We start from the raw sequence: 16051 nt of genomic DNA, 5'->3' as shown, positions 1-16051 counted from the left end.
CTTATATAGGCTCTATCCTATAAACTACACAACCTACTGTTCCTATCATTATCAAATATGCATTAATGCACTGAGTCTCTCCTTACATTAGCAAAATCATCAGTGAAGGTAAAATAATCTTGTATTGTGCCTATGAGGGCTTCTATTCTAAGAACCGTTAACTTTGGTTTGTCAAATGTCATGCCAAATTGTAAATCCCCACTGAGTCTATTATTCATTCAGTTTAAAGTGAACTGTATCCAGAGCTCAGATATAAATTAGAAAAAACATAAACAGACCTTGAACAGTTGGCGGGGCTAGAAGTATGTCATTAATCTGCAGAAGAAACAATAGTAAGACTTCCCACGTTTCTCGTGCCATGATGGATGACTCACGGGCTAGTTTCTGAATGGCTCTCAGGACCTGTAAGCATAGTCGGATCTGACTGGAGCCCTGTTCCTGTCTGAAGAAGACAGACATATCACTGACAAGCCTTGAGGAGAGAAAGCAAAGGCTCAAGGACAGGCAACTTATGGACACAGAAAGCAATGCTCCCTAAGAGCATCAGAAGACAGGACAAGGTACACCCTCTTTAGTTCAAAGCTATTTCGCCACCATACAGTTTGGCACTCTGGGATCCCAACCTAACACTCCTCTGAGAGCTTGAAAAGCTATTGGGGACAGGCAGGAATAATGGAATGTAAGCTTCACCTCTGGATTTTCTGAGTCTAAAATGTGCCTTACACATAGCAGGCATACTGTTTTCCGCTGAGTGAATGAGTAAATACCCATAGCCACTTCTGTTGCTCACATTGAAACAGAATGGTCTTTGCATTCTTTTTAAAATTTTTTAAACACACATTCACGAGAATTCAGAATGTGAATTCATAGTGCTCACAGTCCCTTTGACACTAATGTCTACTAAAGAAGAGCCTAAAGATCCAATGGAATATCCTCACAGGTCCCTAAAACTAATGATGTACAGAGGCAAATGCCTCCCAAATGAGCACCTGCCACTGTGATCTCCACAGAACCATTTTTTTCTCAAGAGAATAAAATAGATCAAAGTATTGGGGCTAGAGTTGAAGACAGAGGTCCAAGCCACAGCCCCTTAACCCTACTCTCCAAAGTGGACCATCTGAGATTTTTTTTTTTTAAGATTTTATTTATTTATTCATGAGAGACACAGAAAGAGAGAGGCAGAGACACAGGCAGAGGGAGAAGCAGGCTCCATGCAGGGACCCCGATGTGGGACTCGATCCTGGGTCTCTAGGATCAGGCCCTGGGCTGAAGGCAGCACCAAACCACTGAGGCACTCGGGCTGCTCCTTTTTTTTTTAATTAAAAAAAAAAATTTTTTTTAATTTATTCAATCATGAGAGATACAGAGAGGCAGAGACACAAGCAGAGGGAGAAGCAGGTTCCATGCAGGGAGCCCAATGTGGGACTCGATCCTGGGACTCCAGGATCGCTCCCTGGGCCAAAGGCGGCACTAAACCGCGGAGCTACCCGGGCTGGACCACCTGAGAATTTTGAGAACAGTAGGAAACTCACTGCATAACTGAGTGGTAAATTGGCCTCCAGACCTCCTATGTGAAACCCAAGATAAGTAATTAATATTACTGAAATAAATCTTGAGGACTAGTTTCTATATTATGACTCATGTCACAAAGAACTGATAAAACAGAGCTTCCTCAAGAAATCCAGAAAATGAATGACCTTAGGGCTCTCACCCCAACCTTAGGATAGAAGATTCTCAGATTCTGGGCCATGGCCCAGAAAACCAGACACTTACCCTGAAGTTGCAAACAAATGATACTACTAAGTTTTTCCTAAAGTCCTACGTAGGGTGAAATGAGACATTTACCTAGGAAAGACCAAGACCCCCACAAAGAGCAGGGAGATGTCCCATGTCTTGTGAAGCCATGAGGCTCAAGTTTGTGTCTATTGCTCTGGTTATCTGAAGAACAGTACAAAACTATGTAATAGCCCCAAATCTCATCTAGCCATTCAAAAAGTCCAGAATAAGAAATAAGAATAGCTCTGGGGCTGACACTCTTCCAAACTAGCGAGCAATGATAACACTTCAAGGTAGTAACCTACGGCTGTCCACTGGTACAAAAGGAAACTTCTATTCTATAGGTAACTGTAGCCTCACTAAGAAGGCCTAATTCAGGAGCAGTGTCCAAGTTTCTAAAGGTAAGAGAAATAAGGTCATCTTTACTAAGAAATAAACAGAAAGGTCTAAACACCAGAGATTTTGCTTTCCCCTAGATGTTTTCAAAAAGAACTTGTTCTTCAGAAAAAAATTGTTCTTAGAACAAGCGCTGATGAACTATAGCCTATGGATCAAATCTGGTCTGCCATCTACTTTTGTTAGTTTTATTGGAATGCTGCCATGCAACCTCATTTATATATTATCTCTGACCACTTTCTCTACATAAGCAGAATTGAGTAGTTACAACAGACACTGTACAGCCCACAAAGCCTTAAGATATTTACTATCTGTCTCTTATCAAAAAAGTTTGCCATTCACTGCTTTAGAAGAATATTACATTTTTTAAACTACAATATATTTGAGCAATGAAAATCCTAATCAATTTTAAAAGATGAGGGATCCCTGGGTGGCGCAGTGGTTTAGCGCCTGCCTTTGGCCCAGGGTGCGATCCTGGAAACCCGGGATGGAATCCCACGTTGGGCTCCCAGTGCATGGAGCCTGCTTCTCCCTCTGCCTATGTCTCTGCCCCTCTCTCTTTCTCTCTCTCTCTCTGTGACTATCATAAATAAATAAAAATTTAAAAAAAAAACCTTAAAAAAAATTTTAAAAGATGATTCACTCTTCACTTAATTATGCAAACAAACAAAAAAGAGATCAAACTGATAGGCCAAAGGAGGTTATCCCCACTTTGACTTATTTCTAGCAAAGTGGTAAAAAGTTTTTTCTATTTTGAGTGTCACCCTTTATAAAAACTAAGTAAACTTGATGACAATTTTGTGATCTGAATTTTTAAAAAAACAACCCTGATAACTTCCAATAAAGGGAGATGAGATCCTAATTCCCAGTATATAGTACTGAAAATATTCAGCTCCCTAAGACATTGTTGGCCAGGAGATCCCTAGTACTCAATTCGGTATCCTCTCTGAAGCATGCTCAAGAAAATAAGCTAATTACCAAATGTTAAATGAACAAGGTACTCATGTTCTCAGAAGAGGAAAAAAGCAAACCCCCAATTAACTCAAATGCCATTGATACTTTTCATCAATACAATGAACTGAGCATGGAGAAGTAAGTGGTAAGAGTACAAACAGTAAAGAAACAGTGACAATACTACTCCTGAGACTGTCCCATGCCACCCAGAAAAGGCTAGTAAATTAGCCTCCTACATAGAATGGCAAAGGCATTAGAACTATTACATCATTTTAGAAGAACCTGATTAGACACAAATAATATGCTAATCACTGCCAACTACTTCCTATTACTTCTATTTGAAATCAATAAATATAAGCAACAAGCATTTAATTCACACCTAAAATAATGTGAGTACTGCACCAGTTATTACAGAAGCCCAAAATATATACAGCCTAGTTCCTGCTTTCAAGTTGGTTAGTTGGGGAAATGAGACACACACTTTAAAAGATAAACAAAAAACAGTAAAGACATAAAAGCATGACACAGGAAGTACCACACAGGTTCAGAAAAGGTATGATCACTGTGGGTCTGGATGGTCAAGTTAGGCATCTCTTTATAAGACAGAACTTAAGCCAACAACAGTGAGATGTGGACAGCTAGGAGAAAGAGAGGAGGAAGACAAAGAGGCAGGTGATGATGGGGAAGATCATTAAGGAGTCTTAAGGGAATGTTTAATTTACGAATCTGACCAATGAGCAGGACTCGTGCAGAATTAACAGCAGCTAATCTGCCTAAGGGCCAGATTACTGCCAGCATTTATTTCACACAAGGCAAGGAGTTTATACTTGATCCTACACATCAGAGTTCTCAATGGAGATTTTTTCTAATTCAAATTTTGCAAAGTAATCTTCTTTCTAAAACTCTTTTAAAAAAAATTTTTTTAAGGAAGTAAACTACACCACACATGGGGCTCAAACTCACAACCCTGAGATCAAGAGCTGCATGCTCTACCAACTGAGCTAGCCAGGTGCCCCCAAAGTAATCTTCTCTCTAAATTTAAAAAGCCAAGTGCTCACTTCACCAGCACATATACTAAAATTGGAAAGATACAAAGAAGATTAGCATGGCCCCTGCTCAAGGATGACATGCAAATTCATGAAGCGTTCCATAATAAATAAATAATTAATTTAAAAAGTTAAAATTTATAGAGTGGTTTTTGGATGATTCAAAGTCCCTCACCATCTGATAGAAAAATGCTATAATGATAATTTTTCCAAAAGGAAGCAAGCCCCTCTGCCTCTTTTAAAAACATAAAAAATAGCTAAAAACAGGTCTTTCTTAAAAGAAATATTCATGAATGGATAAGAAACTAACTAATGCTTCCTTTGCCATTATTTCCTCTATTTCCCAAACTCTCAGAAGGTATGAGAAAAAAGTCAGTAACAAACTGTTATGAGGAATGCCTGGGTGGTTCAGCGGTTTAGCGCCTGCCTTCAGCCCAGGGTATGATCCTGGAGTCCTGGGATCGAGTCCCACATCGGGCTTCCTGCATGGAGCCTGCTTCTTTCTCCCTCTGCCTATGTCTCTGCCCCTATCTCCCTCTCTCTCTCTTTCTCTCTCTCTCTCTGTCTCTCATGAATAAATAAATAAAATCTTTAAAAAAAAAAAAAAAAGCTGTTAAGATAATCTTTTGGCCTATGAATTTGCCCATAATAATTTCAAGTCTGCTTACTTCGATGTTTTCATCCTCTCATAGGAAAGCTCCATCTTAAGGTAGTAAGCTTTGTTGCCTTTAGCTTAAGTAGAAAAAATTATGACAGGCAAAAGTATGTTTTTTGAATGGAGGGGAAAGGGGTCATAATATTTTAATATCTACCAGCTATTAGATCTTAGAAAGGAAACCAAAAACCTTTAATGAGCACATACTTCTTAAAAACTCTTAGTAAACTTTATATAAGCCCATCCCTTTGATGCATATTAGTACATTCTTTGAACAATAATGAAAGTTACTTTTCAAAAGAGTAACAATGAAATGAGCTCCTTTTAATATAAAAAAGTAGTATCTGTGAATATTTTATTACAATCCTGATAATAGGCCAGACAGATATAGCTTACCTTGGTACAAAAAGATTTTGCAGGTGTTTTAGTATACTTTGAACATATAGATTAGGCTCTTTAATAACTGGCAATGGAATAGAATCTTTCGGCAATACTAAAGCCATAATCCAGTCTGTATATACATCAACACAATATTTTACAGTCTCTCCATCCAATGGAAGGGTCAGTCCATAGCAAATTACTTCCATGGTCCATTTCACCTAAACAAAAGAAAATAAACATACAGAATCATCACACATCCCTACTATACCTCAGGAGACTAATTTAAAATATTTACCTCTTTTATTACCAAAAACCTCTCAAGTGACAGTACATTCATCTCAACCATATATCATCAGATTTATTCTCAAGGATGTACTTTCCATGGATAAAATATAAACAACATTTCCTAAGTAAAATATTTAAGAAAAAAATAATTATTTATTTCTAAATATTAAGCCCATGTTGGCTTTTACCCATTAGACGTTACTACTGTTTGCTATGTGAAATAAAATGCAATATGGGGTCATCTTGATTTTTCCCTAGACACCGGAGGCACAGAAATAGAACATCTTAGCAATTTTTCTCCTTTAATTTTTATATAGGTGTGTGTGTCATTTGGGAAGTCATATACATAAATTCAGTCACACTCCATTTCCAGATTATACAACATTAACAACAACGAGAAGGAATATGAACTGCTCAACTCTTATCCTGTGACTTTCCCTGCTAAAGAAAATAATTAACATGGGAAGGTAAGATCAAACACAAGTGAGAAGGGACTTAAGCTGAGTAAGATCTTAACAAGGCACTTGGTGCACTAAATGAGTTCCAGCCTCTTGACCCATCTGCCATCACATCACAGAGGCTGAGAGAACCTGTCTGAGAGATTGCCAACCCACTGCCTGAAGTCATGAAGAATGAAGACGATTATGGCCAGAAAGGGAAAATAGCACAATTTGCAAAAAAGGATAAAACACTATTCTAGATACTACAAACCGGAAAGTTTTAGTGAATTCCAAGTGAAACTCTGGGACAAATTACTAAGCAGATGATCGGTAAGCACTTATAAAAGGGAAGCATGATCACTGGGAACCAGCCTACTCAAAAAGAACAAGTCATGCCAGGTAAGCTTCATTCCTTTACTAACAAGGTTACTATGAAGGCAGTGGACAATTGCATAACCCTGGCAATTTATAAAGCACTTTCATAAATATCATCTACCCATTAAAATAACCCTGTGCGAGAGAGCAAACTATCCTCACTTTACAGATCAGAAAACCGACACTTAAGATTAAGAAATTTGGCCCAGGTCACTGGTTTAGAAATAGTAAAACTGAAAACCTGGGCCCTAGTCTTCCAGCCAGATATCTGAGGTTACTCTCACCACACCATCAATAGCCTTGTCTGGCTAAAGGGAAACTGGGCTTTAGCAAGAACTGTTGTCAAATGCAGGATACCTTTGTGGACAAGATGGGGACATGTGGCCCAAAGGAAGAATGGCTGGATTTGTAAGTGGTTGAAACACAAGTTGAGAGAATACAGTGAGTTAATGTACTAAGATCATTTTGGAAGAAGGTACCCAGTGGCATGCCAAAGGCCCTGCTGAGATTTTAACTTAGGAAAAGAGAGAAAAACAGATTACAGGCTGACCATCAGTAGATACCACAAAACTAAAATGGAAAGCTAACTTGTTAGATAGAAATTCAGGATTCAATAAAACTTCAACAGCTTAAAACTAAGGTTGAATCTAACAAAATAAATACATGTACTCAAAATTTTAAGCTCAAAAACAACTAGAAAGGCTAAGTAAAGGTAAAAATACGTAACAGCAATAAAACATAGATATTCTGATACAATATAATCTACAACAGTGATAAACCTTAAAGGCTCTAACACCACAACGAAGTTGTGACAAATATAAGAGGGATTTTAAAAACGACTACAAGTCCCTAATTGTCAGATGAAAAGACAAAGGAGAAAACATCTCTAGTGATACCTTCATAATAGCTCAATTGTATGATTCCAGAGGACACTGGATTCAAGGAATATTCTCTCATATCATTTTAAAGGTGGAAAAGGAGAACAAATGAGGGTTGCACCAGAGCACTTCTATCCATTCATGTGCTATCTCTTCCCAGATTACAGGCCCACCAAGAGGAGTATGCACCAGAGCAAGCACTGGTCCTCAGGGGTAAGTCTTAGCTAAGGTGCTCTGAAGAGAGAAAACCGTTCCTCAGACTGAAGTACTTCATCCTCCAGCCATCTATGGCCTGCAGAGGGTAAATAAACTGCTTTTAGAGCTATAAGCTTTGGTCTTGTAGCTAGACTAGTCTATCTAGATTAAATCTAATCTCTCCTTTGTCAAAAAGAAATCAAAAAGTAATGGGGAGAAAAAGTGGGTCTAAAACCCAAAGTCTGAGGGTTGTAGAAACTTCTTCAAGCACAAAGTTCTAATCCGTATCTTAGCCAGACATCACCCTAGCAAGTTCCTGTATCCCTCCATTTTCAGGGTCCCTTCATGACCTCCCCCTGAAAACTTCACGTTAGCCCAGTCACCTGAACCCAAGAACAGAGGATCACCTCCAAGTTGAGCCACCCCAATGGCCCTTATCTTTGGGGACAGCAAACACAACCTCAATTCCAACCACTGGGCTCATAGCCAGATGGGCTTAGCTGTTCTGCAGCACTCTTAAACCTGAGAGTCAGGTGGCTCAGCAGTTGAGCATCTGTCTTTGGCTCAGGGCATGCCTGGTCCAGGGATCGAGTCCCACATTGAGCTTCGTGTGGGTAGTCTGCTTCCCCCTCTGCCTATGTCTCTGCTTCTCTATGTCTCTCATGAATAAATAAAATCTTAAAAAAACAAAAAACTAATGATACACTTTATGTTCATTAATTGAATTTAAATAAAATAAGACATAAAAACAAACAAAAAACCCCTGAGTCAGGTAAGCAAAGACAGACAGAGACACAGGAGGGCCTTAAGTTCAATGCATATGTGTAGCCTAAAAACTTGACATAAGACAGGCCTTCCGTTAGAGGCCTTATGGGAGTAGCAATGAAGAACATCCAAACACATCTCTGAATAGAAATCTGAAGACTGGGCCCAGAGCTTAAGGGAAAGGGCCTGATACTTACGCCTCTGTCTCAGGCACAATTCAAGTGGAGAATTGGGTCTAGCTAGCAAGGAGCCAACAAGCACAATGGTACAACCTATTCCTTGACCCCCACAAACTTGCAGCCCCAACCCTCAACCCAAAGGTCAAAATAAGAAGTTCATACTACATTAGACAGAAAGCCATTAAAAGGATAATAAATTCACCAGTAACAAAATTATGTTTTTACACAGTAAAATGAAATGAAGAAACACTTACTTCTTTGTCAGTTTTTAACAAACTCTCACTACCAGCCACTGAAGGGGTACCTAAGGCCTGCCCAAGGGGATGGACCACTGCATTTGCCACCTCTCGCCCAACGCTCTCTGGATAGCTGTGCAGCACACTCGTGTGGCCCTGATCATTCTGGATCACCAAATGCAGTGACCTCCACTCAGAGTACATTGTGCCGCTAAAGGACTATCCAAATGGCACCTGAAAAGACAAAAGAGAATTACTGTTAAATTACACTACTGCAGATTAATAAAAATAAGTAAAACCCAGATTTACCCTACACGGTAAGATAAAGCAGCTACAAACACACTGCCAAGAAGACTGAGGGGGAAAAACGCATCTAAATGTATTGAGATTGTGCTAAAATAGCCTCGTGGCAAGATCAGGTAGGAAGGCAGACCCTGGGAAGCAGCTATCTAAGCACCTCCCCAGAAGAGCCTCAGAAGCCCTGGAGCAGAACTGGGACAGACGCCACTGTGCAGGGGGATAAAATGATCTGATCTGGTACATTCAAAACATGAGGAAGCCCTCCTCATTCTATGTTCCAGGTTAGAAAAGGCAGAATGAAGTGTCCTAAGTAAGAAATGAAGACATAGGAAAGAGTTTACTCCAAGATCCTGATTTTTCAGTCAACAATTTCCAAATACCTATTACATGCTAGAAACATATCCCTGTTAATTTCCCTCCAATGTCCTCAGATTAGACATAAAATTATTTGAGAATATTTCATTCCCTGCAGCAGTGAAACACAAATTTCTCGTAATGAAACATCTGGAAGTTAGTGTTCTTCAGAAAACAAAGTAAGAGCTCCATTGGGGTGGCTTAGTCAGTTAAGTGTCTGCCTTCGGCTCAAGTCATGGTCCTAGGATTGAGTCCCATGTCTGGCTCCCTGCTCAGTGGGGAGTGTTTCTCCCTCTCCCTCTGCCCTTCCTCCCTGCTCATGCACACTCTCTCTCAAATAAATAAAATCTTTAAAAAAAAAAAAAAAAGAGCTCCACTTATGAGCATTTACTACATGCTACTCAGGCAATCATCCAAATAACTCAATGAACAGGGGCACCTGGCTGGCTCAGTTGGTTAAGCATCTGACTCCTGGTTTTCAGATCAGCTCATGGGATCCAGCCTCACTCGGCAGGGGGTCTGCTTGGGATTCTCTCTCCCCCCTGCCTTTCTCCCCCCACTTGTGTGTGTGTATGCACACACCCTCTCTCAAGATAAATAATCTTGAAAAAAAAAAAAAAAACCCAACTCAATGAATATTAAGGAATATTATCTCTATTTCACAGACAAAAAAATTGAGACATAGAGAGGTTTGCTTTTTACCTGAGGCTTCAGAGCTATAACGTGGTGGATCTGGGTTTGAATCCATGTCTGTTGGGTTCCAGGGACCATGCTCTTAACCATGGCATATACGGCCTTCTCCCTATTCTATACATTCTCCATAGCATGTACTGCTTCTCCCTGTACTGTATATTCTCCATGAAATGATCTATATCTACCATGCAAATGAAAAACTTTCAGCCACAGAAAACGTATCTGTATGAATGCAATATAAATGTTACAATCATAAACACCATGCTCATGAAGAGAATCAAAGATGGTCAGCTCTTTCCAATTCATTTGTTAACTTTCATCTTCTACTTGTTCTGAAATCTGTATGCCCAGCCAGCAGAGTTTAAGCAAAACATATGGGTACACTTAATGTTTAATAAGTTCTATCCCTTAAACTAATTTTTCTTCATACTGGGAAAGACTAGCATTGTTCAATTTTATTTTTAAAAACCTCACTCCAGCTCAACAGGTATCAGTGTTTTTTAAAAAGATATGGCATTTGAGAATTATAGGCCTGCAGAATGAAGATGAAACTCCTCAGCACAAAAGTCAAAGTTCTTCACAGACTGTTCCCAAACTACCTTTCCCTTTTCCATACAGAGGAACCCATCACGTTCCCTTCCCCTCCTGCATACCTCCCATTCCCACCCCTACTCAATCTTCTCAGTTTCTTTGGGAATCTGGTAGACTCTGGGCTCAGGTACCTTTCAGTGACCCTATGAAGTCATATACACACTATATAGAGTTATATATACACATACATATATACATGCTATATACACAGTTTCTTACATGAATGCATGTAAGTATTATACCACAGGGGATTTTGTTTTGTTTTAGTGTAGTTTTTTGTTTTTGTTTTTTAACTTTTTCATTTTATTTGGCTTCATGGCCTGTCCAAATAATTCACTTACTTCCCTGTAGTAAATAATCCATGTTGACTATCTAACATTTCCTCCTGTATCTGCTCCGACCTAACTTAATCATATTAAAATAATTTGTATACTTGGCATAGATAGGGATTCTATCCCTCTCTATATGTTTTTTTTTTTTCCATTCAACAATGCCTCATGAACATCCTTCCAACTAATAATAGGTTCTTTTTAATGACTGTGTAACATTCCATGGCATGGGTGTGGTATAACTTATTCAGCCAGTCTCCTAATGATGTGTATTTACTTCATTTCCCATTTTTTTTGTCACCAGGAAATGATACAATAAACATGCTTGTTCATATAAACAGTGGCCTTTTAATTTCTATGGAACAAGTTCCCAAGAATGAAACTATCGGATCAAAGGGTATTTGTTTTTAATGTTAATAGGTCCTGTCAGACTGCTTACCCAAAAAAGCTGTTACAACTTCCATCTACATTAGGAATGCCTCTCACTCCCTATCTCCTGCCAGGAACTGCTTGCTTTTTCTTTCTTCAACATGTGATAGGTATGAAGTGAAATTTTATTGTTCTAATCCCATATTTATATTTCATAGCTTTTAGTTCTGGCTTAGGTGGTTTGTGCCTCCCATCTCCTCTATCAGTGTTTTTCAAACTGTTGGTCATGAAATGAATGTAATGGGTAATACTTTTGTTTTTAATTACATGCAATAAGATATAAAACAAAGGAATCACATTTAGTAAAGGTAAGCAATGTTCTGTAAAACTTGTTTCACTTTTCATAAATGCATATTTCTGGGTCACAATGTAAAATACATTTATTATCAATCTAGGTCCAAAAGTGTGGAAACATAAGCCTAAGCTATACATGTAATCTCCCAGATTTCCTGCAAGACAACTGCTTATTTCTTCACACTTAAGTTTTATATTTATCTGGAACTTACTTCTGTAAGTGGTATAGGAAAGGTGCAATTTATTTTCTTGTAAATGTACAGTCAACTGTGCCATTATTATTTATTAAAAATACATCCTTTCTCATCAAATTGAAACACCAATTTGTCATACACTAAATCCTCATTTATATAGGAATCTATTTATGAATCTGTTCTATTCAACTATTTATCTATTCCTATGCCAATGTCATAATGATTTAAATTCGGTAGCTTTACAAAATGTTTTAATACCTGGAAAGAAGCCCCTTCCACCTCCCCCATTCTTTTTCAAAACTTTACTAGCTTTTTCAAAACTTTACTTCAAATTTTTTTCTCAGCCCAAATTATTACATATGTGTTCTTCTATATAAAATTTAAGCTGATTTTATACAATTTAAAAAATAGACAAAATCTTGCCAGGAATCTAATTGAAATTGCTCAGTGTCCACCTGCCCAGCCTCATCTTCTACTGACACTTTCCCACACAGACCCCTTCCCCTAGCTATGGCAACAAAGGACTACTGATGATCACTCAAACCCAACAAGGTTTTTCCCACCCTGTGTTACTGCTCAAGCTACTCCCACTGATTGCACTGCCACGCCAAGTCTTGATCCACCTTATGAAATACTACTCCTTCAGGGAACGGCACAAATATCTTCCCTTTGGTAAGGCTTTTCTACACATCTCAAATCACCTCTTTTCCATGTGCCTATTATAGGCTGGTCATATCAAGCCTCACATTAACTTGTTAGCCATGTAATGATACCTTCATCACAAGACTATCAACCTTTTCTGGGTAGAAACCTCACTTTCTCAATCTCTGAGTAGTTCCTAGCACATAATAGATACTAAATAAATGTTTCAGAATGTTAAGTTTTACCAGTGGGAAACAGGAGGATATTAGAAAGTTCCCTTTATTTATCTGAGGTATGTCTAAAATTTTGCAAGCCATACACAAATAAAATTGGAAAATGTCCATTTGTTTTATGCTATTGGTTTTTAAAGAAAATAGATGGCTTCCAAATATTTAAAGAATAATTAATATTTGGCATGCATTCCAGAAAACACACTACTGGAGGAAAAAAATGTTTTAAGGCCAAACAAACAAGAAGAGAGCTAGCTTTCAAACTCCACTGTACACATAAGAATCATGGAAGGGCAAGTGCAGTGGGAGGGTGGGGTGCTGCATATTTCCAGGTTCTTGTCACTGAAATTCTGTACAGGTCTGCATTGGGGCCTGGGAATAGACATTTTTAAAAAACAGCTGCCATCCCTCCCAATTCTGAAAGACATATTATTTAAACAAACACACAAACACACAATGAAAGACCAATCAAAACAGGCTTAATAGCTCTTAAATTCTTAAAAACTGGGACGCCTTGGGTGGCTTAGCAGTTAAAGCATCTGCCTTTGGCTCAGGTCGTGATCCTGGAGTCCCAGGATTGAGTCCCTCATCGGGCTCCCTACATGGAGCCTGCTTCTCCCTCTGCCTGTGTCTCTGCCTCTCTTTCTCTCTGTGTCTCTCATGAATAAATAAATCTTAAAAAAAAATTCTTAAAAACTCTTAAGAAATTTTAATTCTTTAAATGTATTTTTAAATAGTTAAAATGTAAAAAAATGAAACATGTAAAGTAGAAAGGTATAGAAAGGATACAGTGAAAAAGTTGAACTATTAAAATGTATATAACAGAAAAAATATGCTAAATTTTAACAAAATACAAATAGACAAAATATTAAGACAAAGATGTGCATTATAATTACAGGCAAATTAAAGAAAACAATGAAGAGAAAATAAGCAGGAAACAGACATGAATTAAAAAAAAAACAAAGCAAAGCAACAAAGATACTGTTTTTGTACCTATTAAACTAGCAAAACAAGTGATAAAACTCAATACTGATTAGGAGGTAAGGCCAACAAGACATACTCAAGAATTTAGGTCAATGGTTTTCAATATGGAAGAACTGCCTCCTAGAGGGCATTTTGGAAATATTGAACGCACTTCTGGTTCACACAATGATTGAGGCATGCTATTAGCATTTATGGGCAGGGTCAGGAAATCTAGACATCCTGCAATGCAGGAGACAGTCCTGCACAATGAACAATTATGCTACTTTTCACATGACTATCAAATGTCTGCCAGAAAATCATTCTGTCCTTAACTGTCTGAGCCTAGAAATCTAACTCCATTTTATACAAAAATACAAATTTTTTAATGTGCTATTTTAATTTGTACTGAATTTTCCAGTAATGCAATTAATCATGTAAACTGCAAAAAGACTGGGCCATTTTATGTTTAGAACCCTACCATAGTAAGAACTGTTTAAAAAAAAAAAAAAAAAAAAAAAGGAACTGTTGACCATTTCAGAAAACTCACATCACCAAAAGCTATGCCACTGGTGGTATCTAGCTGCTAATACTACACACTGCTATCAGGAATACAATCACAAGAACTACATATATACTTATGTAGCCCTTATTTCAAAATGTCCAAAATATGAGGAAAAAAAAAAGTCTCTTCAATAAATGGTGCTGAGAAAACTGGATATTCACATGTAAAAAGGTGAAACAACTCCTACCCTACACCATTCACAAAAATTAACTCAAAATGGATTTTAAGACATGAAACTCCTAGAAGAAAACGTAGGAAAGGCATGAAAATCCTAGAAGAAAACATAGGAAAAAGGCTCCTTGATGTGGGTCTTGGTGATGGATTTTTTGGAAATCATACCTAAAGCACAAGCAACAAAACGAAAAATAAATGGAACTACAGCAAACTGAGAAGCTTCTACATGGCAAAAGAAACCATCATCAAAGCAAAAAGACAATCTATGGAATGGGAAAAAATACTTGCAAAATGTGTATCTATTAAGGGGTTAATATCCAAAACATAAAGAACTCATACAACTCAATAGCAAAAAAACCCCAAATAATCCAATTATAAATGAGCAAAGGATCTGAATAGACATTTTTCCAAAGAATATGTATGAATGGACAACAGGTACATGAAAAGGTGCTCAACATGATTAGTCTTTAGGGAAATGCAAATTGAAACCAAAATGAGATACTACAAAAAAAAAAAAAAAAAAAAAAGAGAGAGAAAGAGATACTACCTCATGCCTGTTAAAATGGCCATCATCAAAAAGACATAATAAATGCTGGCATGGATGTGGAGAAAAGAGGACCTTTGTACACTGTTGGTGGGATTGTAAACTGGTACAGCCACTATAGAAAATAGTACGGAGGTTCCTCAAAAAATTAAAAAAGAACATAAGATCCAGCAATTCCACTTCTGGGAATATATCCAAAGGAAATGAAAATGCTAATTCAAAAAGATATCTGCACCCCCATGTTCAAAGCAGTGTTAATACATGGAAACAACCTAAGTGTCCACTGATGGATGAATGATAAAGAAGTTGTGGTGTGTGTGTGTGTATATGCGCGCGCGCACGTAATGGAGTATTATTCAGCTATAACAAAACAAGAAAATTCTACCATTTGCAACAACATGGATGGACCCTCAAGGTATTATGCTAGGTGAAGTAAGCCAGACAAAGACAAATACTGTATGATCTCACTTATATGTGGAATATAAATAAATAAATAAATAAAAATGAAAAACCCACCAAAATCATAAAAAGAGAGTTCAAGATTTGTGGTTACCAGTGATGAGGGCTTTGAGGAGAGGAAACTGGAGGAAGGTGGTCAAAAGGTAGAAACTTCCAGTTACAAGATAAATAAGTACTAGGGATGTACTGTACAAACGTGATGACTACAGTTAACACTGCTGTAGAATATACAGGACAGTGTTAAGAAAGCAGATCCTAAGAGTTCTCATTACAAGGAGAATTTTTTTTTTTTTTATTCTATCTATAGGAGATGACGGATGTTAACTAAACCTATCATGGTAAGCTATAGGCAAGGCATTGTGGAAGATTAGAGGACAAAAGATTACTTTTGATTGAAAGAAGGGCTGAGCTGGAAAACAATGGGATAAGATCAGGGAAGAATAAATGGGGTATTGAAGGAAGGTTACAATTTCAACAGCAATAAGAAAATTAAGAGCGAGAGTATAAAGAAGTGAATAGAAAAGAAAAATATATAAAAGGAAGGGTGCTTGTTTCAAGTAGCAAAAGACAGCACCAGAAACTAAAAACCTAGAGTAGCAGAAAAGAAAGCTATATGTAGAAGGGATAAGATTTCAAAGACACACAGTGACCAATTTTGAGAGTATGAATGCTAGGATTGGAGCTTTATAATGAATTTAGCAAAAACTGGGGCAGAGAATGAGAATAATATTA

The 16051-nt window shown here is 37.7% G+C and overlaps 1 protein-coding gene and 1 non-coding gene across 8 annotated transcripts in view; one reads left to right on the top strand and one right to left on the bottom strand.

Annotated features, from left to right (window-relative positions):
• RALGAPB (Ral GTPase activating protein non-catalytic subunit beta) overlaps positions 1-16051 on the bottom strand; it is an 83342-nt gene that overhangs the window by 61746 nt on the left and 5545 nt on the right. For all 7 annotated transcript variants that reach the window (XM_049100186.1, XM_049100187.1, XM_049100188.1 and 4 more), the window contains 3 exons: positions 8580-8795; positions 5224-5426; positions 279-442 (listed from right to left, as the gene is read on the bottom strand). In XM_049100186.1, coding sequence (XP_048956143.1) covers positions 279-442; positions 5224-5426; positions 8580-8765 — 553 coding nt within the window. In that variant the 5' untranslated portion in view covers positions 8766-8795. The remainder of the gene's footprint in view (positions 1-278; positions 443-5223; positions 5427-8579; positions 8796-16051) is intronic.
• On the top strand, positions 4177-4283 carry LOC112674310 (U6 spliceosomal RNA). The gene has a single exon (XR_003145364.1). It is a non-coding gene; the product is annotated as a U6 spliceosomal RNA (small nuclear RNA).

This window comes from Canis lupus, chromosome 24 (genome assembly GCF_003254725.2).
Source record: "Canis lupus dingo isolate Sandy chromosome 24, ASM325472v2, whole genome shotgun sequence".
Taxonomy (NCBI): Eukaryota; Metazoa; Chordata; class Mammalia; order Carnivora; family Canidae; genus Canis; species Canis lupus.
The sequence above is the reverse complement of the archived record's forward strand: the minus strand, read 5'-3'. Positions and strand labels throughout refer to the sequence as shown.